At 45.0% G+C, this 23,770-nt stretch overlaps 1 protein-coding gene across 2 annotated transcripts; it reads right to left on the bottom strand.

The window, feature by feature from the left end:
• Positions 1-1,862: 1,862 nt before the first annotated feature.
• On the bottom strand, positions 1,863-23,693 carry TRAF1 (TNF receptor associated factor 1). Of its 2 annotated transcripts, none has more exons than XM_048325810.1 (11): positions 23,384-23,693; positions 13,209-13,429; positions 12,385-12,469; positions 10,482-10,580; positions 9,431-9,592; positions 7,279-7,341; positions 6,623-6,688; positions 5,958-6,398; positions 5,303-5,480; positions 4,592-4,740; positions 1,863-3,499 (listed from the first exon to the last, which is right to left on the bottom strand). In XM_048325810.1, the coding sequence occupies exons 2-11, from the start codon at positions 13,415-13,417 to the stop codon at positions 3,284-3,286; spliced, it is 1,668 nt and encodes a 555-aa protein (XP_048181767.1). In that variant the 5' UTR covers positions 13,418-13,429; positions 23,384-23,693; the 3' UTR covers positions 1,863-3,283. The 2 variants fall into 2 exon arrangements, with proteins under 2 accessions (XP_048181767.1, XP_048181766.1); XM_048325809.1 differs by lacking the exon at positions 23,384-23,693 and adding an exon at positions 14,829-15,219.
• Between the last annotated feature and the right edge of the window lie 77 nt (positions 23,694-23,770).

Raw genomic sequence — 23,770 nt, 5'->3', positions numbered from 1 at the left:
CTGGACACTGGTTTTGCATCCAAGGCTGACCTGCTCTCCGTGCTGGAATAGGGCAGGAATGTCCGGTCATTAAAAGCAGATTATTCTGTAAGCAAGGGAACAGGAATGAACGAGAGCCCCAAAACTGGTGCAAAGCTGAGGGCAGCAATCCTACACTCTCCTCGGCCAGGGAGTGGAGCCAGCACAGGCTCCAGGGCAGGACTCCCGGCTCCTTCCCCGCTATGGAAATCCCAAACAAAACCAGCTTTTGCAGAACGATTTGAATGAAGCTCCGTGTAATTAACGACTCCAAAACTCCCTTTTTTCCCTCAAAACCTTTTAATTGCTCCCCCATACCCTGCACTTGCCGAGTGGGGAGGTACTTTCCTGCTTGCACGAGGATGGAGCACCCGGGGAATCATGGCCCAGGCTGGATCAGAGCCTGCGGAGTGTGCAGGGAGAGCAGCTCCCAGCGCTGCCTCTCTGCTTTGAAAACTGCCCAGAAATCGTTGCAGCCTCTTTTCACTGTGTTTTTCTTTCTTTGAAAACAGGAGTGGGAGGAGGGGTTGGATGTTGGCGTGTAGCCTTGGAGACCGAAGCCGAGGAATATTGAATGGAAACCCAAACACGGGGCTGCCTGTGAGCTCCAGGCCTGGCGAGGAGATCGGATCTGCAGGGACGGCTCTCGCTGGCTCCGGAGCCTCCCACGGCTCCCAGCACGGCTCCCAAGTGCCACTTCCAGCTGCAGGAGCAGCCGGTTCAATAGGACACATCCCTGACAGTAGAAGTAGCTCCCACAAGTTGCTAATTCCCCCTCTCATCCCTCTGTTCTGAGGGTCTCGACCACCTCTTCAGCGAAGCCAGCTGACTGACCAACACAACCAGTTTAAGCCACTGTGTGCAAGGCTTGAGTTCTTTCCCTGTCCTGAACAAGGGCTTATAAGCCTAAAATTTGCCCCTTTTCTCAGCTTCATTCGTCCATTCTAAAAAAAAATCATTATTTTTTCCCTCCAAACCTTGTCCTTGATTATTTCAGACCATCGTAGCTGCAGGAGCATTTTAACTCTTTGCCAGCCTGGCCATTAAACACAGAGCAAATGCTGCTGATCTAACTCGCTGAAATTGTCCGTGACTTTTCTGCATCATTTGATTTGATCCAGGAAAAAAAAAATCAAAACCAAAAATCACACAGAAATGAATTGCTGGATCAGAGAGCTCCTGATATCGCCCCGATTCCAGCTCCTTTAAGTGTCAGCCACTTCCTTATCAAGACGCCTTTGCGGCTGGAGGTCTTGGAGATGAGAACCAGGAGCCCGTTCCAGGAAGAGCCGGGCTGGCAGCGGAGCCCCGCGCCTGGAAAGCGGCTCCGTGCATTCCTCACGGTCCCGCTCCGGCTCCGGCCGTGCTCCTGGAGCCCTTTCCAAGGATGGAAATGCCCTCGGAAAGGAGCCTTGGGTCCGAGGGGTGGCTGCCATCACAACCAGAGCAGATCAATCTGACATTTGGCTGCTTTCTGCCGGCTGTGCCTGTGAAAGGAGGAGCACCGGGCAGCGGGGTTCGTGTCTATTTGTTTATTTAGCATGGATTTCATCCATATCCGTCTTTTTTTTTTTTTTTCAAACTGATCTCTCTCTTTGGGCTCTGTTGAAGAGCCTGTAAGTGCTCTCCCAGCTGGGCGGGTTTGAGGGAAATGGACACAGAGATGTTCTGGGCATTTCTGCAGCTCCTGAGCACAGCTCCGAAGGGACCTTCCTTTCCCCAGCAAGAAGGAAAGAAAAAAGCAAGGAAGGAAAGTGCAGCAGAGCTCAGCTGTTTCTATAACAAATCCTCATCATCACATCTCCAGGTTGCCCAGTTCTGGCAGCGAAAATAGCACCCAAACCTTTCTTAAGTTAGTGAGCTTTATTTAGGAAATAAATAAAATTGTAAGAAAATATGAATGATTTTAATAAATACAGCACTTGTCATAGTGATACAGCCAGGAAAAGCATAATATATTTAGGTAAATTACTCCAGTGTCGTGACAGGGGCTGGCACATAGCTGGAAAAAATCACTTTCTGTCCCTGGAAGAACATTTGAAAGATAGAATAGAGGAAAAGACACACAGATGTGATGGCAAAGAATATCCAGTTCCTTTCCAACAATCTTTGATAGATATTTGTTTATGGGGTGGGTGGTTTTGAAATTTGATGCTTTATCACAACTAATTATTTTAAAGGCTGTTGCCAAGATAGAAGTGAGAGATTTTGCACACATGCAGACGGTCCCAAGCTTGTCTCAGTTATTAAAAAAATTATTCATTCTTTACCTCCATTAGAAAACCCAAAAAGAACAAAACCATTTCCAGCAGTTAATTCTATTTTAGCGTGCAAAGAAACTTAAACATCAGAGCACACAAAAGGAATTAAGCAAAAAAGAAATCAATAATTTCTAATAAGTCACCTGCCTTGAAGGTTCAGGAAGTGACTGGACATTAAACCAAACTCTGACCCCACCTGGAGCAGAGCTCTGGCCTTCCCAGAGCTCTGTATCCACAGTGGGAAAGTCCCAGGCCTCCTTTGGAAATCCAAGAGGTGATTCCCCGAAGGCACAGTGTAATCTGGTCCTTGTCTGCTGATGCAACACAACATCTCCTTACAGAGCACTGAAAGAGGGGTCTGAAATAAACAGCAAGAAATAAATCCCCTGGGGAAGGGACTGCAGCCACCAGCGCTGGCCACACTCTTGGCTTCCAAGGTCATGGGGAAGCACAGAGACACCTGATCTGAGCCTCAGGGGAAGGAATCTGTCCCTGCTCCCACTGGGGAACAGCCAAAATCCCCCCCTGCGGCTGCCAGCCAGCGAGGGCTGACAGGAGCTCCCTCCCTCCCTGCCGGGAAAGGGAGCTGCACACCCTGCAGGGCTGCCCGAGGATGGGACTGCTCAGCCTCACCCCACAAACCTGTCCATCCCAGGGAAGGGAATCCAGCCACACTCCCTGCCAGGCACCCCGGCAGCACCACAGCCACAGCAGGGCCAGCTGGGAGGAAGAACAGCCCCTTCTCCACGAGTGTGGGGTGGGGGTGACTGAGACTGACACCTAAACCATGAGAATTGCCTGGTTTGGTGAAACAATCCCATTCCAGCAGCTGCTGCACGGGGGCAGCTCCAGGTGATGGCAGTGGATGCAGGGGATGCAGGCTCAGGCTCTGTGCATTTTGTGTACACAAAAACTAACACAAGCTCTCAAACTGATGGCTTTTTTCTCATAATCTGTTGACATTCAGCAGGTGACTTCTGTGTACAAGCGTATTTCAGGATTTGCTAATTTGTTTCTATGATGCATTTAAGGAAAAGCGTGTCCTCTTTTATGTAGGCGTGCTTGGGGGACTGCAGTTTGGACAAGGGGAGGAACATGGGGCAGCCACTGGCCACATTCATGTCGTTCACTGGCCTCTGGAACGATGCAGAAGTCAGGTCCGGGCGAAAGGCATCAATTATGTGTTCCCTGTTATTTTGGTCGAGCAACATAAATGTCACCTGCAAAACAGAATGTGGCAACGAGGAGTTACTGGAGTGAAAAACAAACCAAGCAGGGACAGAAGTGCTGCAAAAGCAGCTGGATGCTCCACTGATAATTGAATGCAAACTGTAACGAATGTTTCCAACCTGCAAGGTCAGTTCATGTGAACTCCCAGATGAAGTTTTTAAAACTTTGCTACCCATAAAACAAAATTAAATTAAATCAAGTAAGGAATTATTCCTTGGTAGAGAACTGCACAATCCAAAGGCTTTTTTCCTCTCTCTCTCCTGACAACTTAAACAGCCCCTGGGTTTGGTTCCAGTCATTACATTTATTCTGTTATTGTGGTTTGGAATCAGAACAAACAGCTCAGCTGCCCGTGCACAAATATGTGAAAGACACAACCTAAATATCAGTATAGAATCTCCCCACCTCGTTACCCCCTTTATTAACTCACTGTTCTTTAGTTTGAAACATGAAAGGTCTGTGATAATCTTTTAATACAGTGAGGATTGGGAACTTTGATTTCTATTTTCTTGGCTGCTAACTCATAGCAAAGCTATTTACAGGAAAGGCTTACAGAATTATTACCCCACAAAGGCAAGTGCCAGAGCAGAGATCAGGCCCTGCCATGGTTTGTCTGCTTTTCTAACCACTGTTGCCATTATCAGACCACACTTAGGGGAAAAAATAAGATCAGGATTACATCAGATATCTGTGGCACCTTTGTAAGTGGAACTCTCACCTCACCCTTCTGACGTCTTCAGGCAGCAAATCATAATTGCCTCCTAAACTGATATTATCTATGTTTAGCAAGAGCCAGGAGAAAATGTGTCTGTGGCTTTAGCCCAGGTGGACACAGGCTGGAGTATTCCAAACACCACGTTCCGGTGTCTGAAAATCCTACCTGGCAAAGCTTGGAGTATCAGCAGGAGCAGCTTTCCCTGCAAGGGACTCCAGAGACAAATTACTGGCCAGGATGGCAGGATGGCTCCTCACCTTTGGAAAGGGATGTGGGAAAGCACTCAACTTCCACTAAATTCCAGAGAAAAAGTCACCTTGTGTTGACCTCTGGCGGGGATCAGATATAGAAAGGTTTCCCTTCTCACCTTGTGCCTGAAAGGCCACGGGAGCAAAGCGTCGTAGTCTCCTTTCATGACAACGAAGAACAGGGACATGTGGGTTCCTTTCCCTGTCCCATCCCCGTTCAGGTACACCCTCAGACACACCTTGTAGCCATACTTTGCAGTGTAGAAAGCTGAAAATCAGAACTCTTCGTTAGTAAACCTTTTTTGGGGGAAAAAAAAGACATAATGAGTGTTCTGGCATATGGGAAAAGGTAACGTGTGACGTGGTTTGCTCTCACAGAGAGGACAGACAAATCAGTACTCCCTGGAGAATATAAGCAATGAAAATCCAGTGGTTGGAATTCTTTTAGTGCCTCAAACCTTGGTGACAGTTACCTGCTATTAGCCACACAAGCACATTTTACCTAATCCAATTATTTCCCACATGGGAAAGAGCTGCAGCCGGAGCCACGTGGTGCCAGCAGGCACCGAGGTGAGGATTAGGAGGGATGGATCCACTGCAAGCAGCTGTGGTGGAGGGCAAAGTTTAGTATGACAGCCTAAACTAAAGCACAGCCCTCTGGAAAAGCACATCCCAGTCCCCTGATCTTTGCATAAACAGCATCTTGGTTTAAGGAGCTGTTTTAAAGATCCTCCTGCTGGGACGAGCAGAAAGAAGCAGAGTTCTGGAGAAATGGGGGGGATTCTGAAGGACTGGGGTTTGTGAACACACACCTCCATCTTGTGCTTTACCTGGGGAATACAAACCGACTGTCCTGCCAGTCACAGAGTCCTGGAGCTTCCTGCCAACGTCTGTTATTTTCCAGAGGAAGATCCCGTCGTAGGAGGCTTGCTCGGAGAACAGCAGGCTCTTGTGCAGGCTGCTCAGGCCTGCGTCCTTCTGCGTCAGGCACCGGTGCAACTCTGCAATCTAGGGAAAAAAAACAGCCCTCAGTCAGCCCCCTGCTCCAGGCTGTGCTGCAGGGGTGGCTGAATCCTTCTGGAGTCCTCATGTTCTGGAAGCTCTGCTTTGATTTCTTTCCAAGTGACAGCTATGTGTCAAAACATACATGGAGATGTTGTTTGGGCCTCCAGGCAAAGTGCTGCTTTGTAAGAGGATCAGGCAATTAAACAGCTCTTTTGCTTGCTCACAGTCTGATCGTGGCAAATTCTGAACACTCAAAACCCTCAGGAATATCTCACTACCTAAACGTGGATTTAGAGAACAAATTTTAGAGAACCCTGTTTGAAAATGCATCAAACAACAAAAGGGTCCTTGAGATGTGTCCAGAACTTAACACTTCACAGCTCAAACTCCCCGTCCTGATCCCTACCCCACCTCTCCCTGACGTGTGTCAGTGTTTGTTGTCTATAGAACAAGCACCCAGACAATCCTTGCTGTATTTACCTTCAGCTCAAGGCCCCGTATTATGTTCTGGTCCAGTTCGCTCTGTCTCCGGAAGGCCAGGATTTCCAAATTAGAGCTCTCCACCTCCTTATTGAGCACTGCCACAATGTTCTCAAACACATGCAGCTTATTTTCTAGCTCAGAAATCACTTTCTCCCTCACGAGTTGGTGCAGGACAGACTCATCTTCAGGAACAGAAGATCCAGGGAAACAGTCCACCTCTGGATCCCCACTGATTTCCAGCCCTGCTGGGATCTGCAGGTCAGAGATGCTTTTTCCTGCACTCTTCACTGGGTTCAGCTCTGACTGCGGGGTGAAGCCCGGTGCAGCTTTGGCAGCAGAGCACAAGGTTCCCTTCAGCTGCCTCATGTGCTGCAGCAGGAGCAGCATGTGGGCCCCCACTGCGGATTTCTCGTGCTCCTTTATCTTCTCTTTGCTTCCCTGGAAGGAGACAACACCGTCAATGCACCCTCTATGAGCACCACAGCTGGCCTGGGGCCAAACCCAGCAATCCTGCAGCTCCTTGGGAGATGGAAAAACTGCAAGGTGCAGGAGCAGCTCCATCATCTGGCACCAGAAGTGCTGATTCTGTTTTCAGAGACACTACCCTGAAGGGAATGTCCAAACCAGGGTGGAACATTCCTGAAAGGACCTGTTTCACTCACCCTAAATGTGCAGCCAATTTCAGAGAAACGACATCCATCCTTGTTGGTTGAGGATGTAGAGTAGCTCTGCCAAAAAAAAAATGCAGAGGAAATAATCAAATACTAATTGCAAGGAATTCTTTTATTTCCCTACAAACAGCTAAGCCACAAACCCAGCAGCTATAAATCAGATGAATCCGAGTCAAGGTATTTCCACAGCTTCTGGTGCCCAACCAGCTTTAAAAATTGATGGTAAATCAATTAAGAGTGTGGTTGATTGCAAGTCTCTTGCACACAGCCTGGCAGTGAGGTGTCCATCTAACAGACCCCATAATGACAGAACAGAATTGAATGAACCACAGGGATCACCTGGTAACAACTTCTCATAAATCAGATGCTTTAAATACACTGCTATACAGCACACTCCTCTTGTGCTCACATGGCTCTCACTCAGTGTATAAGAGGAAACAAATATTTGCCCATTTTACAAGACTAACTGAGAAGATAATTTAGTGAAGGTAATTGTGGGAGCAGGGAAGGGAAGGCAGTCAGCAGAGCTTTGCTGGGATGTAAAGAGCACCCAGATGCAACTGCTGGATCTGAAGATGTTCTCAGGTGTTCATTTAATCTAAATGAAATAAATAAAGCTGCATTGCACTCACTCCTCTTTCACCCACCTTCTCCTTTGAAGCTGTTTCTGTTTGCACAGGTTTTTGTTCCTTGCCTTCACACAAATGCTCCTGTCATTAAAACAAGAAGGAAAAAAATCAGTATTTAATTATTGACCTGCAAGGTGACCCTGGGATATTGGATACAAGATTGGCAATGTCCAGGTCTTGCCAGGTTCAAACCAGAGTTATGTGAACACACACAAAATGTACACTCACATACCTGCAGTGACAAGCAGGGGGTTACAGAACAGGAAGCAACAATGACCAGCAGAACAGGAAATTCAAATATATACACAGATATATATATGAATATAAACAGGTTACAGCACAGGAAACTCCAATATAAATTCTAATACAAATATAATTCAAATATAAACTCCTCTTGCATTGACTTCATACAGTTTGCTCAATGTGCAGCCCCTTCTTGCATCCTGCTTATGAACATTTTGGAGGCTGGAATCCAAATTTTCCACCATGATGTGCTAATGGAAAATGCATCACCACTTACAGGAGGCTTCCTGCCATTTCTGGCTCCAAGAAAGGTAAAGTGATCCCCCTGCCATTGGTCGCTGCATCTGTAATATCTGTATTTAACACAGCAACTGTCAGCTTTCCATTCACACTCCTCGGAGGGGGTGGCTTTAATCTTCATAAACTCCTTTGCATATCACTTCTGAGGTTTCCCTTTCGATTCTCAGAAATGCAGCCACGGGGTTTTCTCACTCTCTAACTAATTTTTAAACACTCTTTGTCTTGCCATTGAACAAATTATGCCTTTATCTTATTTATTTCGACTCTTTTACTCCTTCAGATCACCAATTCCTTGAGGGGGAGAGGGACTGGAGAGGAGTTTATTTAAAATAGAGAAATGTAAAAAATCAAAGGACCTGTAACTGAATGAATAAGAGGAACAGAGCAGGAGCAGAGCCCAAAATTTACTCCCAGAGGGTTGTGGACACATGGAATACCCACAAATAATCAAAATTCTGAAGTCGGTACAAATTTATTAAAGCAGATCATGTAACCAGAATTCTACAAATACTAAAGGAGACAGAGAAAAAGCCACACCTCAAGGCCAACCCCCTGCTCAGTTGCCAAGGTTTCCCAACCAAAATATGAATTAGGTGGCAGCTAAGTGGGATGAGTGGGAGGAAAACAGCTCTGAAGCCGCTGGAGCTGCGGTGTCAGAGACCCCTGAGCAGAGAAAGGTGCTCAGGGAACGCACCCAGCTCAGGTTTCCTCCTCCAGCCCGAGCCTGCACTCACGGAAGGCTGAAAGGGATTTAGTGTTGCCACCTTCTGGTATTTACAGTTTTGGGAAACACTGGATTTAGCACTGGGAAGATGTGCCTGGGTCCAGATTCTCCTCTCTGTAGGTTAGTAAAGGATGAAGAGCACAGGCAAAAGCTTCCCAAGGAGTAGATTTTAACAGAGCACCTGATTCTTACCCCAGGAGGAGTCTTAATTCCTTACAAATCTCTCAGCTCAGTATTTGGAAAGGCATCAATTTGTGACACTTTGGACATGCAGAGCTACCCACTACTACTTACATCTCTGAAATATTCATATGTGGGTCTTTAATCACTCTGCCCAACTCCAAGGCTGGCAATTATTCCCTTGAAATCATTTAGAGGGAACAATATTCATTGTTTTGAGCAAAAACCATTAAAATATACAAAACAAATATGTTTGAATAGTCACTGAGATATCAGTGGCAGATTCAGAGTATGATCTTCCTGGTCTATGGACACCGCTGATAATTTGGAGATTTATACTTCGTCAGATCTAACAGATTCTGACAGAATCCTGCCTTACACGTTCATGGGTGGTTTTAGTTTGAATAAACTTCAGTCACTTTCAAGATCCCTTCCCTGCCTGTCTGTGCTTTTCTGCTTCTCTCTTACCTCATACTGGGACAAGTTTTGAGCCAGGAGCTGAAACCGGGGCTGCCCAAGCCCTGGGGGAGCACATGGGTACGCTGTCACATCACCAGCAGATTATCACAACCATTTTTCCCTCCAACACATGTGTGGAAAAATGATCAAACTCAGGAATATTAAATATTCCCCAAGTGCAATGAAATCAGGATGGAAAAATGGCATCAGCAATTATTTAAACCATTAATATAAAGACTTTATGTGAGAGAGAGATGTTCTTACCTGGTATTCAGAGCTGGCCAAGCTGCACTGGCACTGCTGACACACTGTCACATTATTGACACATCCATTTTCCAAGTGATCTGCCAGCTTCCTCCTCATCACCACATGTCCACAGCCAGTGTGACAAGGGATCAAAGCATATTCACATAAACTCTGATGCTCCTGGAAGTAAAAAGTTATAAAGCAACATGTAAAGTGCTGATTCACATTTATCTATAAATAGTCTCTGTTCTGGCAGCTCTGATCTGCATTTCTTCTGAGCTTGGGTAAAGTCCCACTGCTCAAAGTTACTGAGATTACTGGTGAAAAATTCACCAACTTTACTGGGGCTTTTTTTGCTAATTATTAATTTTTAAAAATCCCAAAACCAAAACCAAACAACTTTTGGTAAATTCAAACACAAGGCCTCCCTTAAACAGGCTCTTAGGGCTTTTGTTTAAAAACAACATGATCGTGGTCCCAGCTTTCTCCCTTGTATTCACTATTCACATTTGCATGGCAGATTCACAAACTGTGCTCATTTAAATATTTTACCTGGAGCATTTCAGATCAGTCTGAAAAGAATGATGAATACAAGCAATACATTGACACAGGAGGGAATTATTTCTCCTATAAAACATGCTAAGGACATTGCCTGAACGGTGTCCTGCAGACTGAAGTACTCTGCCCTGTCACAACCTGCTTGTAGCAGCCTTGCACTTAAGTAATAAGGAAACCCCTGGAAGAAATATCAAGCTGATGTAAATTTGTGCAATGTGAATTTCATTCAGGATGTTCTGGATTTGGCCAAAGCCCTACTAAAGTTAATCACAGAACCACAGAATGAGTTGGGTTGGAAGATCATCCAGTTCCACCCCCCTGTCACGGGCAGGGAACCTTCCATGGATTAATGGCACATTTTTAGATACTGTGCTGGAATAAACCACAGTACTGACACTGATTCTAATTAATTGTATTAATTTGTGTCTCCTGATATCCTGGTTTCATTGCCTCTCTGTCCCCATTCCAGTAAAAGTGCATATTAATCTGAATAAACTCTCTTTAAACATACTTCAAAATCTTTCATGATGCCAGACCAGCTGCATCCAAGGGTCACACAGTGGACTCTGAGTTCAGAAATCTCTTTATTAATGGCAGCATCACCAAAAGCCTGGAAAGAAAACAAAGTGAGGAAAAAACCACAGGTGAGAAAATACTCCAGCATGCATTCTTGGAATGGGACTAGGGTGACAGAAATCCACATCTTGATAAATCCTTTATTTTAAAAAAATTACTGTACTGCACAAGACTCAGTGACAGGGCAAGTTAATCTCAGTGTAGTAGAAGCCCAAATAATTATTAAATCATTTATTTCTTAGCATTCAAAAATAATCTATCTGACTTGACATTAATTTATTGAAAATAAGCCCAGCCAACTACAGCTCTTATTTTACATTTCTTTTCACAGGAGCTGAAATATTTCACACGCAGTGAATGTGCTGACAGGACCCTGACTATGGGGTCCCTTAATGAATGCATTTCATTATCGGGGTCATTAACACCTCCTAAACGTGCTGCAGAGAGGACTTGAGGACTGCTCAGATCGGGGCTGTTTCCATTTTAGCAGACACTGTGTGCTAAAAAAATACGAACCAGATGGGAGAGGGGTTTGTTCTTTGCACTACGTCAAATTTTATGTTATTTAAAGGTGAGGAATTGTACAATTGTTATGTAACTTATGAAATACTGCACACTTCAATATTACACCTTGCACTAAAAGAGGTACCCTGGCATAAGAAGAAGCCCTGCCACAGTTAAAGGCATTTTTTTGGATACTCCGGAGGTAAGTACAGTGCAGAGAAATGCAGATTTCACATGGAATAACACAGAGCAAGGACTGGGAGGGGAAAGTTTTACAAACAGAGGGAGGAAAGTATTTATAAATGATGCCCACATTTCAAAGTTCCTGAAGATGCACCCAGCATTTGTTGGAAATGATGTACACAGGCAGATCCTCCTCCCTTCCTGGTGCCTGGCTTCATCTGGACACCCAGCAGGCAAAGGAAGGTGCCAGGCAGCCCAGAGTGGGGTCTGTTTACAACCACCCACCCACAGACTGTGCAGAAATTCCCAGCACACTCATGGAGAATCCCACAGCAGAGAAATCCCAAACTGACAGTCAAAGCAGAAGTTCATAAGGGTTCAGCTGCACCTATTTGTGTATGAAATCTGTTATTGGGAAATTCATTGCAGAACTGAGGATTTTTTTTTTTCCTGGGATATTACCAAGTTCAGCATTAACAGCAGATCCATTATTTTGCTGCTTCCTAAACTCCTAAACTTCTATGCCACTCTCAGCTGCCTATTCGTTTTCATTTTTTCCTAAAAAATTTAGACAAATTGTGTGTCTGTTGATATCCCTGCATGTAGTCAGAGAGGAGGGAAAAGCACAAGCTGGGACTGGGCATTATGGCCCGGTTTGTGTTTGGGATATAGAACAGCACAGCAATTTGCCTGGAAAATCACACAAGAAGAGATCTGCACCATTAAATTACAGATGAAACATTTGCCAGGGCATAGATTGTATCAATTATTATGTTCAGCTTCATGTTTGAAGGGTACAAGAAACCATGAGGTTGGAAAATCCATTAAAATACTTCCTAAGGATAATAAGTAACAGCTAAGACATATTATTACAAGTAGGAAAGCACCAGTTACTTTGAGACAATAAAAAGTAATCATATGGGAGAGTTTGGGATTTTACAGTGCAGAACCTGGGTTTGGAAAGTCCTGAGGCTGCCATTACACTTTTTTTAATCAAAAACTCTGGGAAATCCAAGTTATTAAAGCCTAAGTTAAAATGTGTAACGATCAGCTGCTATTGCCTTTGATATTATTCCCTTCTGAACTCCAGTCCAATGATGACTACAGAAAATGGTTAATAATAAATTAATGACCTGTGAACTACAACTTACCCTTTCTTCTGCCAATAGGCTTTCCTCACTTAAAGTGTTGGGATCTTCCTCTTTACATTTCTGGCAAATTGCATTTTTATTGTTTCTGGCAAAAAGAAAGAAGAATTAAATAACAATCCATTGGTGCACTGCAGTTTAGGAGGTATTTTATAGGCACTGACACAAACCCATGGAAATTGTAATTTCCACTCAGAATCCATAGTCTTTGTTCATGAAAAGGTCAGTTCTTGAACACACTGATGTCAAAGAGGCTTTGCTCTTCTCTTTTTCAAGACCAGGACTCTGCCCATTAATCTTACCTGTATTTCACTAAAATAAGGGCAGCCTGGACCATAAATAGGAATAAAGATGGAAAGCTATTTATCTCATGAATGATGCAAAAACTCCAAGTAGGAAAGATAATGTGAAAACTAAAGTCTTCTAAAGCACAGAAAATGCCCATTTTGTTCAGACAGACATAGATATACATGACATTATGTTCATTAAAATCCTATAGCATCCCTTATCAAAAGACTGTAAAGTGCCATGGAAGGACTAAGTCAGCCTTGGACCAGTTCTTCAAGGTTAAGTCAGAATTATTATGTCACAGACAGAAAAACTCTGTCAGGCCCCATAATCCACCCCACAGATTTCCATGGTGGAAACAAGGAGGAGGCAGAGAGTATCCTGCAGTCCAGCATGGAAAATCCTGCCATCCAGGAAAGTGACAGCGGGCCAGGGAGCCACAGAGTCATCCCTGAGCTCAGAGGCACAACCCAGCTCTCGGGAATGCTGCAGCCACTGCCGTGGCCCTGGCAGTGACCCTGGGCCAGCCCAGGACGTACCTTACGATCCAGGTGAGGCAGGCAGAGCAGTACCTGTGCCCACACAGCGTCTGCAGGGCTTTCTTCAGGATGTTGTTGCAGTTGCTGCACAGGTACTTCTGACCAGGCACATCCTCACAAATGTTGGTGGGGTATCCAAAAGGAAACTCGTTTTCATCAGGAGAAGAGCCGGGGGTGTCCTGCAGGCTCCTGGGGGTGTTCTCGGCCATCTGAAGTGAGCCCTGTCCGAGAGAAGGAAAAAAACAGGTGCTCAAACACAGCACACAGTTGTTTTGATGAGAGGATGTATCAAAGTCCTCCAGCAGCCTCAAACCCGAGCAGTGACAGTGCTGTGTTTAGCTGGGTCTGCAGTGACAGGCGCGACCAAATGTCACAGTGGGTTTTGACCTGGTACCAGCAGGAAATTACAGCTTTAAAATTTCCCTCCAACACTGCACAAAAATAGACAACGTCCTAAAAAGGGGTATTGTGGTTTTCTTTCTTTTAAGAGTTTTTAGCTTGTAGAAAGATGAGCTACAATCCCGTCAGTCCCCATCACACAGAATTGTTTCTGTAGAGTAAATCCCCAACGCCATGCAATTCTCAGCAGCCAAAATTCGTGATTTCACTTCACAGACAGAGAAACTGAGCAGCTGGTGTGTTGACAGTGACTTTCCTGAAGCCATAAAACTCGTGGTGAAATAACAAAGGAAATACCAAGTCCGCAAGCCCTTAATGCTGCGCTCTTACCAGGCGCACCTGGAGCCACACGCGCCATATTCACTTTGGTTTGGTAAATAAGAGCTGTGCAGTGGGATATTTTTGGAAATGCAGCCAAAACTGATTCTGGTGTCTCTTGGAAAGTTCAAGGAAGGTTTTCACCCAGGCAACTGCTGCAGTTTGATCATAATAATGCCTGTATAAATCTTTTTTTTCCCCATAACAGTACTGACACCCCACAACCTGTCACAGTATTACCGATAGTCACACTGACTAAGAAATCTGAAAATGAATGAATCAAGGCTGCCTTGGGCAGGCCAGGCTGGCGGTGTGACTGCCGTGAGGTGGACATGGCACACCCTGGGGTTGTCCCTGGGTCTCGGAACAAACAGCGTTTGCCACGGCCTGCTTTAGCCAATTCCCATGGTCCCTGCAGGCATCTGAGCGGGAGCTCGGCAGCGGCCGCAGGGGCTGCACAACCTGCCAGAGCCTTAAATTAAACCCGGTAACACAATCGTAATGGAAGCGGACCGGGGCTGTGGTGGCTGGGTGCCCGGGGGGACGGGGCAGACGAGCCCCCGCCGCTCCCCCGCCCGCGGCCGCGCTGGCCCAGCCCCGGCTCCTCCGCACCGGCACCGCCCGCGCCCCGCAGCCCCGGGCACGGAGCGCTCCGGCCGCCCCGGCTCGGGGCTTCCTCCGCCCATCCCGGCTCGGCGGGGCGGAGAGCGGCCGGGACCCCCGGGCAGCCCCCGCTGCCCTCCGGGCGCTCCCGGGGCGCGGTTCGGGCACCGGGCCCGTGTGTCCGGGGCCGCGGGCGGTTCTCCGCAGCGGGAGGCTGCGGCGGGGCCCGCTCCCCTCCGTCCCTCCGTCCGTCCCTGCCGCTCCCCTCCATCCGTCCCTGCATCCCTGCCTCTCCCGTACCTGAGCCCGGCGGCCCCGGGCGGGCGCTCACCGCGGGTACCGGAGCTGCGGCCGGGCGGCTCGGCTGGATTTCGGCGATGCTGCCTCGCTCCGGCCGGGAGGAGCGGGGAGCCCGAACCGCGCCCCGGGGCCGGCGGGAGCGGGGCTTCCCCTGCTCGGGGGACCGGCGCTGTGCCGGGCCGCGGGCACGGGGAATTGACTGAGGAAAGGCCCCGCGGAGCAAATTCCCCCGGGCGGGCTGAAATGCAGAATCTGGTGGCTGGTTCCTGAAAGCGGAGTGATGCGGGTCTGCCATGGTGGCCGGGGACTCAGACAGAAAGTCCTGCCTGCCCGGAGCGCGGGCACAGCGCCAAGTTCCCCCTGGGCGCTCGGGGCAGCCCCTGCCCCAAATCCGGGACGGGAGCCCTGAGTCCCTCTGGAGCCTCCGGGAAGCCTCGCCGGGGAAGCCCCGCTGTGCCTCAGCCGCCAACGCAGCTCGGGGGTGGCACAGCGGGGTGACACAAGAGTTCAGTAATGTCTGCAAAGCCTTCTTAGAGTGCAGAAAAGATTCTACAAAGCGAAGTTTCATATTCAGCAGCAGGTCCTCTTTGCCCCTGACACAGCTCACTTTGCTGCCACCCTACCTAGTTCTGACAGAGGATTCAGTCAGAAAAAGAGTCATACATGCAAATCTGTTCACTCTTCCTTGTGGAGAATATCCCTGAGGGTGAGGCCCTGCTCAGAATTAAGAATAAAAGCAGAGGTGTTTCTCTAGGTGCTTCACTGGCTCGTTAATTGCTGCACTGACAAGAGCCACCAGCTGCAGGTACCTGTGGGTGTGTGGAGGCTGCTGAGGGATTTATTGTACAGCAGTGTTTGCCTCCAGTCTGGCACCTTCCCATGCTGGGTGTGCACAGACATCCATGACAGACAGACATGACAGACAGACATGACAGACAGACATGACACACACCTCAGTTCCACTTCCCTCCTCTCTCTGCTGATCTACAGCGTATCTGTAGCTGCTGATCTGATGTAGATCCAGATGTAGATCTGTAGTTCAGACTCATCAGGGCTGGGTATTAACTCAAGGCTACGAGGAAGCTGTGATACAGCCCCAGTTAGGCCTTGGCCTGAAACATTTGCTCTCACTTGGGTTGTTAAAACTCATTGTAAGTTAATTTGGCCCAGGCAGTTTCTGCCAGGATGTGAGTTAGTTTCTGAAAGAGATTTTAAAAGATTTCTGGATGTGGTTTTTTGAACTTTGAGTATATAAAGAGGTGTAAGATGTTAATTTTAGAATGATCAGTGTTACACCACAGGGTCAGGTTTAGGGATGAAGTGGCAGCTCTATCTCTTCCCCGTGCCCTTAACTCACTCCTCTTTTGCTTTGAGACTTCTTGAAAGCTTCAGTGATTCTACTACACCTCTGTCTCCAAAGGTGCTGAATTACACAAAGAAACTAAAGATAAGGTTTTGGTACTTTCCAAACTAGAGAGATTTCCTGTGGTAAATTTCCCCCATATGAGATCAGTTAACTGAAAACAGGATGTGGCTCAGGGAGAGATTAAAATTTGAAGCTTAACTTTATTGTAGAGCCATTCCACCAGTGCTCAGCATTGCAGGGCACTGTGTTACTATTTAAGGGGAATGACTGTTTTATATCCTAGGGAAAAAGTGCATAAGAGAATATATTAACATATTTAATATTACCTTTTAAAAGTAAGCCAAGGTCTTGGATTTTTAATGCAACAGATTTCATAGGACACTTAAAATGGAATTTAGGCTCAGATGCTCTGGGTTTTAAAGGCTGTAGTCAAAATGAGAACTGCATTTCAGAGAGATGTTTAAGATAGGGATGTCTCATTCTATGGAAACTTAATTTTCAATTAGTATAAATTAGCTGGAAATGTGCACTTGTTCCAGGAAAACCTGAAAAATGGGTAGAAGGCAGGAAGGAAAATTTGCTAGTAAAAGCAAATCCAGTGCCCATGAGATTCAGTACTTCTAGGAACTGGAGTTGTGTGCTTCAAGTCAGGATTCCTGCCTATCCAGAGCTCTGATATGAAGGAGTTCTGTAACTTCCACATTATTACTTATTTTATGAATGCAGCAGAGTGTCTGCAAGATTTCATCAATTCAAGATTAAAGAAAGAAGAATCATTAAATCTGATATATTGTTATCCTCACTGAACTTGACAGCTTTGCCACAATTCAATCTCTCATCTCTAATAAAATCTTTTTACATGTTTCAGTTTTATCTGTCTCTGCCTACTACCAGTTGTAGCTCTGCTTTGTTACAGTGATACCCTGAGGACCAGCCCAGCTCTCATTACAAGAGAAGGAAAGTTTCCCACTAAGTTTCATAAGAGCTGGACTGTAATCCTCAAAGAGACATCAGGAATCAATTTTATCTTCTTTATCCCTGCTCAGCCTCAAGATTTTTCCCAGATCATGTTGTCTGTAAGATAATATTGTCCTAGGAATTTTTTCCTCCAAAGAATAGATGCTCTGGAGCACTTCTTCAGCATTGGACAGGAGAAAAGCACCCAGAAATAGACACTATATATACGTATATGTCTGTATATATGTATATCTGTGTGCCTTATTTCAGTCACTAAAGCAGTTTCCACAAGCCAAGGAATCACCCTGAAGAGGAGAGAGAAAATGAAAGTGTTTCTCTCTGTCAGTGGCCTTGATGGTTTTCTACAAGCAGGAGTATTTCAGAGTAAATCATTGAGAGATTTCTGAGCCTGCCTCTGACTTTAGGCCACCACGCAGATCTTCGTTACATTAAGAGGCTTCCTGGTGGAATCGTGCCTCAGCCACTGTCCCCCCACACCAGGACAAATGTGGGGTGCCATGTGTGGGCCCAGCATGGACCAGTTTGTGCCAGTTTCCCCAGCTGAAGCTCAGCTCTCTGCTGCAGCCCGGCCACATGAAGGGTTTTGCTGTACTTGTGGTTGTGCTTCTGTTTCTCTTAAAGTACACAGAGCCTGAGCTAAACTGGAAAATTCTGAGCTGCTTATTTCCATTCTTAATGCTTTGGAGAGAACTCTGGGAATGGGAGCTGTGCCCACAGGGAAGCCTGCCAAAACACTCTTCCAAAGCTCTGGATGTGACATGAAAAAACAAGTTCAGATTCAGTATCTTTTGACTCTAAACCAGCTGGGAAAATGTGGATATTCCATTGATTGACTGGGACTAATTAGTGGAAACAGAAAAAGGAAACATCAGATTTATTTAATGTCTTCATTAATTCTCATCAATGACAAGAACTGAGGGGAGAGTGAAGGTTATGGTAAATCTCCTTTAACCCTTTCAGAAGTTGCTCATTTTGCTAATAACAGTAAAAAAATAAAGACGTTTAGAAGATGTTTTCCACATGACAGAAGCAGAAAGAGACTGACTCTGCACTAACTTGCATCTCTCTTCCACTGACACCACAATTCCTTTTGCTATTGCCGAATGACTAATAGCATCAGGCTCAGCTTTCCAATAGTATTTTTTCAACGTGATTCATAATCCTGAGTAATTTCCACACCACCACTGACATGTCTATTTGTACCTGTATTTTACAGGCAACACACCCAGGTAACACAGAAGTTCCAAGTGTTATCTGAGGTTTCACAAGAGGAAAACAAAATTCTCTTTACAGATATTGTAAAGAGAAAACAAAGCCCTCACCAAAACACTGCCGCAATAAGAAGGAAAACTCAGAGTGTTCACAAACCAAGATGTTTTTAAGGAGGACTCTCAAGGAGAAAGGAAAATAAATTTTGAGCATAGGAGGAGCCTGAATGAAAAAGTAAAGTTGGAAGTGGGGAAAGCAGGTGTAAAGAGTAACAGGTCTATTCTGAGCAGGGGAAACAGGTAAATGTTTAAACTCCTGAATAAAAAGAGCCCCCTCCTGAGGCCAAACCTCTTGGCAGCTGTGCCAGTGATGGGACTCCAAAAGCCCAAAATCCCAGACATGTTCCCAGCAGCGTCCTTGGACTCCAGCCAAGGAAACAAAACTTGTAGCTCCACATCCAACATCTGAATCATAAACTGGGTGTTGAAACCCCAAAGCCAGTGAAGGAGGCACACAGGGAATGCTCCCATCTGTCCAGGGTCAGGAGCAATGGAAGCCTGGAAGAAACCAAAGCACAGCCTGGCTTTGGAGGGCAGCAGTCCGGAACTGTGGCGAGGTTTCACAAGCAAAGCCTGGGTTTCCCTGGGGCAAGATACGGACTGGAAGGAAATCCAGCATTTCCTAAATCTGGTTCTCTAAAGCCATATTTAACAGTTTTTCTTATCATGAATATCTTCAAAGCCCAGTGACTCTCCTGGGAAGTGTTTCTGGGCTGGGACTAATCCCAGGTGAGAGCTGGGCACGGGGATTGGCAGGATCAGCACGGACACGGGACAGGGAATACACAGCAGCTCATGTAGGTTTAGATACATCCCCCCAGTTTCTGCTATAAATCCATGGAATCCTGCTAAATTATGTCACAGATTAATTTGATCCCTCATGGTTCCATAGGAAGCTTTTGATCCTACCTTGTTTTTGAGATTCCTGACCAAAACAGAAGCTTAGAAAAAAGCCACCCTTTAATAGATTGGTGACTCCAAACTTTTGGAATTACACTACTGCTGGAAATGAATGCCCATTTCTACCTCCCTGTCAGAGCCTGGGGATGAATATTCTCTAGGACCTTCCAGCAGAAGGTTTTAATGGAAAATTTGATGATTTAGGCAGTGAAAATGACATTTTTATGGCATATTGCTTTTTATAAATAATGAAGGAAACCTGGCTAATCAGACCCTGGCAGAGACAGACAACTCAGCCATGCAGTAAAGGAATGACTTCAGTCACAGCTGCCATTTAGGCCCAATCTGTCACCAACACCTCAGTTTATGTCTAAAGATTGCAAATCACCTTTCAGCAGGTACAAACTGGCACAGTGCAACGTGAATCTCCTCGAGTGGGGATGTGTGAGGTGTTCCTGACATATTTCCTCTTTGGAAAGCAATTTTCCCATTGGCTTTTTGTGCTGCAATTGAAGAAATCCTGTCTCTGCAGCTCTAGATATCAAGTATAGCTCCTTCAAAATGATTGCAACAACACTGATTTGTTCTAGCTGAGGATGTGCTCCTCATGGTACAAACTGCAGGGAACACAGAACAGCCAGTGGAAAGAATGTGCTGTGGAGGCTCCTCTTGTAAAGCCAAATTAGACAATTCAAGTCCATGTCAGGGCTCCTTGGAAGCAGCCTCAGAGCACTAAACCCAGCTCTGAACCTCTGTGTGCTCTGGAGTCCTTTAAACTGGCACCAGTGGGGCTGCTGCCGTTAAGAGAAAATAGATTTTCCACTGTAAAGCCCAATTTTGGGGGTTTAATATCTCAGCTGATTTAAAGTGCATCAAATATAACTTTTTGTTTACTTTGCTTGTAAAAGAAATTGCCTTTTTAGTTGTCAAGTAGCAAATAAACAAAGGAACTATAGTCTGAGCCACAGCACCTTAGGAATAATCTGCATTTCGTGACTTCTGGCTAGGAATGTGGGTAAATATAACTGTTTTATAAATAAGCCCCTGTGTATAACAAATATTTCCTGGGATAGAAAAGAAAGGGTTGAATAGAGCAAGATTTACTCAGGATTTCTCTGCTATTGTTTTCTACACTTGAATGTTCTTTTTTATGAGAGTTGTGGTGTTTAATTCAGTTTAGTATTTTCCAGGAAATCGGTTGCTGCTTAAACATGTATCCAAATTCCAAGTTCATTCAGAACTTGAAAAGCAAAATTTAACACAAGGACTGGAATTTTGTAATGATCCAGCAACTGGCAAAACCAAACTCTTAGTTCCCAGGAGAATGAAAGAGCCAAACCCAGATATTTCTCCTAATTAGAGATGAAAACATTATTAAATATCCTAAAAATTGAAAGCATATGTAACTCCTATAAGGTGGGTGTTTTACTGGAAAATAACTGACAGCCATGCCAAATTTCTGTGTGTTCTGATGTAAGAATTCAGCAGGAGATTAAGAACACATTTTGCTGGGAGACATGTCTAAACATTACCATTTACATAGACTGAAAATAAGCCTCTGTAGGTAGGGGTCAAGTGAGACAACCCACCGTGGATGAACACCAAACTGGCAGCTCTCAGACAGCAATTTTTTAAATTACAGAATAATCTTCACTCAAAATCAAAACAGGATTTCCTTACTGTGTGTTGTTCACTCATCTCTTGCACACCCCTTCTCTAAATGGATCTACAGCCCCCTGCCAGCTGATTCCACAACTCTTTGCTTGTGGAAATGGGTGTTTGAGATTATTTATTAAAGGAGTTTTGAACTTGAAAGGAATCTTACTAAGGATTTTATTCAAGGATTTTGTATTGCTCTAGCTCTTTACTCAGAAAAGAGTCTGTCCCTACACTGAACATCCTCACTTCTGTGCAAAGATAAAAAAGAATTTTGGTGTCATATTCTGGCTTTGCATTGCCCACATGAACTGAACAAACTCACTGTGATGAAGTGAATATTTCTCCCCTTCCAGATAATTTCAGATGAGAGTGCAGCATCATAACCAAATAAAAATTATGTGGTAACTTGGACTTGCACCCTCCTAGCTCATGGGAGCATTCTTCTCTTCCACCTGGTATTTAATACATGTGCTCAGGTCAGCCAAGAAAGAACTATGACAGTCACTATGGAGGTATTAAAAAGTAATAACATTAACCTGCAACAGGGATTTACCATTCTTCTTCTAAAATTGCTGGGTATTCCTAATTCCAAAGCAATTTTGACAGAGCACTTGCCTGAGTAAGGCTACCTAGGGCTTGTGGCATGTCTCAAAAGATTATACACACAAAATCACTTCTTCCCTGCTTGGGAAACAATGGCCAGAGAAAGGCACCCTTTGGCTCTCTGCCCAAATTAGTCACAGCTCTTTGGCACAGCCCAGCAGCTTTCAGCCCAGACCAAAGTGTGAGTTTCATGTGTCACTGTGCATAACAGGGTGGAATTTGGGCTATTCAAGTCACTTACCAGCTTGGGTCATTGAGATTAATTTCTGGCTGCAATGAAAAGAGAAACTAGTTCATTTTGTGATGCTTAGCTATCTAAAAACCAGTAAAATAGAAATGTAAATGTACAGAAATAGATATTTTTAAAAGAACTAAAGGATAACATAACATTAACCTTTAGACTTGTTATAATCCCTGGAATTCAACCAACTCGGGCCTGCCAAGAGTATCCAGGGAGAATCACATTCGAATGGCATCTGGTGAGTTTTCTTATTCAAAGGGAAATATATGAAAAAGGAATAAAAGTATAATGCCCAAACTTATTTAATTGCCCTCAGTGGGTCCTGCTTTCAGAGATAATCTGTGCAGGCAAGGTCAGTCATCCGTATTCTTGGAAAAGTGAGGATCAACGTGGGCTGCAGCACTCAGCTCTCTGGGCCGCTTCATTACCATGGAGGCAGAGCAGTCACCTCACACCAGAGGCTGCCTGGCCTTTGGGAGCACTGCAGGAGTGGGGCAGGGAAATGCAAGTTTTTCTGGAAGCAGTACAGCTATTGGCTGGGGATTCAAAGGCTGGAACATTTGGAGACTTGCACATCGCACACATAAACAAGCGAGGAACAGAAAAACACTGTGTACAATTCAGAGGGAAAAGCACCGCTCTGATGTCCAGAATCCACAGCAAGCTTGGAAGTACAGAATGTATTCTGAAATAATTTCCATTTCATAATACAGATGAGTCACCTAAGCAGTGATTATTCCAAGTATTTCCATGTTTGCTGGGATTAATCCTGGGAGCTCTTTAGTGCCTCAGAACTCTCCGACCACGAGGCACTGAGGTTAGCGTGGCACTGAGTTCTAAAATCACTCCCATGTCATCTTCTCTTGTCCTGCTAACGAGGCCCTATGGAAATCTGCCAACATAACCTGCATGTGGAAGCAGACGAAGACACAGATACACCTTTCCCCCACATGGTTTTGCTGTGAAACTCAAGCCATGGCATGTGGGGAAGGTAAATCTTCCTGACACTGGTGTCTGTACACCCCTCCATCCTACACATGGCTAAATATCTGTACAAATGTTCCCATTTAAATACATGTATTTCAAATATTTTACTGATCTCAGTGATATATTGGATAGTTAATTCTAGGCAGAAACAGAGACACAACAAATAAGATTAAAGAATTTTTTTAAACTAGTGTCTGCAATTTGATACTTAAGAGCAGCATTTTTATGTGTTATTTTTAAATCAGGTTTCTGGTCCTTAGGAGCCTTTTTGTAGTCTGGCTCACTGAAAATCGATAGAACTTAAATGTCACAAGTCACCTGTGAAAACAAGACATGCTCCTTGTCATTTAAAGAGATAATTAGGTCTCACAATACACAGTCACCAGTTCAGAAGCAGAAATGTTTACAGGTGGCCTGTCTAGACAACCTCACTGAGCATTTCCCTGTACTTCTCCCTGCAATTTTAATTTATATCCAGTTATTACTGGACACAGTGTGAGCTTCTTGTGCTTCTTAGAAAGTTTGGAGCATTAAAAAAAAGTCAAATACTCACTGAGCCAAAATTAAAAGTTGCATCATCTCTGACTATCTTCTTTCCACATCTTAAATGTTCTGGATCAAGATATTCCTAAGAGAGAGGGAAAACAGTAATTTTAAAGTTCTTGGACGTGCTGCTTTTGGGCAACTCTTCAATATAAATAAAAATGTGTGCAACTGTACTTTGTATCAAAATCTCTCCTCAGTTTTACTGGGAACCAAGTTGATTTGTGCCAGGAGCTGTGAGCAGGAAAATTGGCCCTTCATCGTCCACTTTCCTGGAGGCAAGGCAAGGTTTTTAACTGTCAAATTCAGTCATCAAATGCAAAGTAACATTTGTTTTAATCCACCTAAGTTACAGGAGATGTTGATTCAGTTGACTGTGTCTTAAAACACAAATAAT

The sequence above is a fragment of the Corvus hawaiiensis genome, chromosome 21, assembly GCF_020740725.1.
Source record: "Corvus hawaiiensis isolate bCorHaw1 chromosome 21, bCorHaw1.pri.cur, whole genome shotgun sequence".
NCBI classification, from domain to species: Eukaryota; Metazoa; Chordata; class Aves; order Passeriformes; family Corvidae; genus Corvus; species Corvus hawaiiensis.
The sequence above is the reverse complement of the archived record's forward strand: the minus strand, read 5'-3'. Positions and strand labels throughout refer to the sequence as shown.

Excerpts from the sequence above, each read along its gene's own strand:
- TRAF1 (XM_048325810.1), bottom strand. The coding sequence starts at position 13,417 with ATGGCCGAGAACACCCCCAGGAGCCTGCAGGACACCCCCGGCTCTTCT. Across the intron at positions 9,593-10,481 it reads GCATCATGAAAGATTTTGAA|GAGCATCAGAGTTTATGTGA; the intron begins GTATGTTTAAAG and ends TTTTACTTCCAG. Across the intron at positions 4,741-5,302 it reads AGTCGGTTTGTATTCCCCAG|CTTTCTACACTGCAAAGTAT; the intron begins GTAAAGCACAAG and ends TCTGATTTTCAG.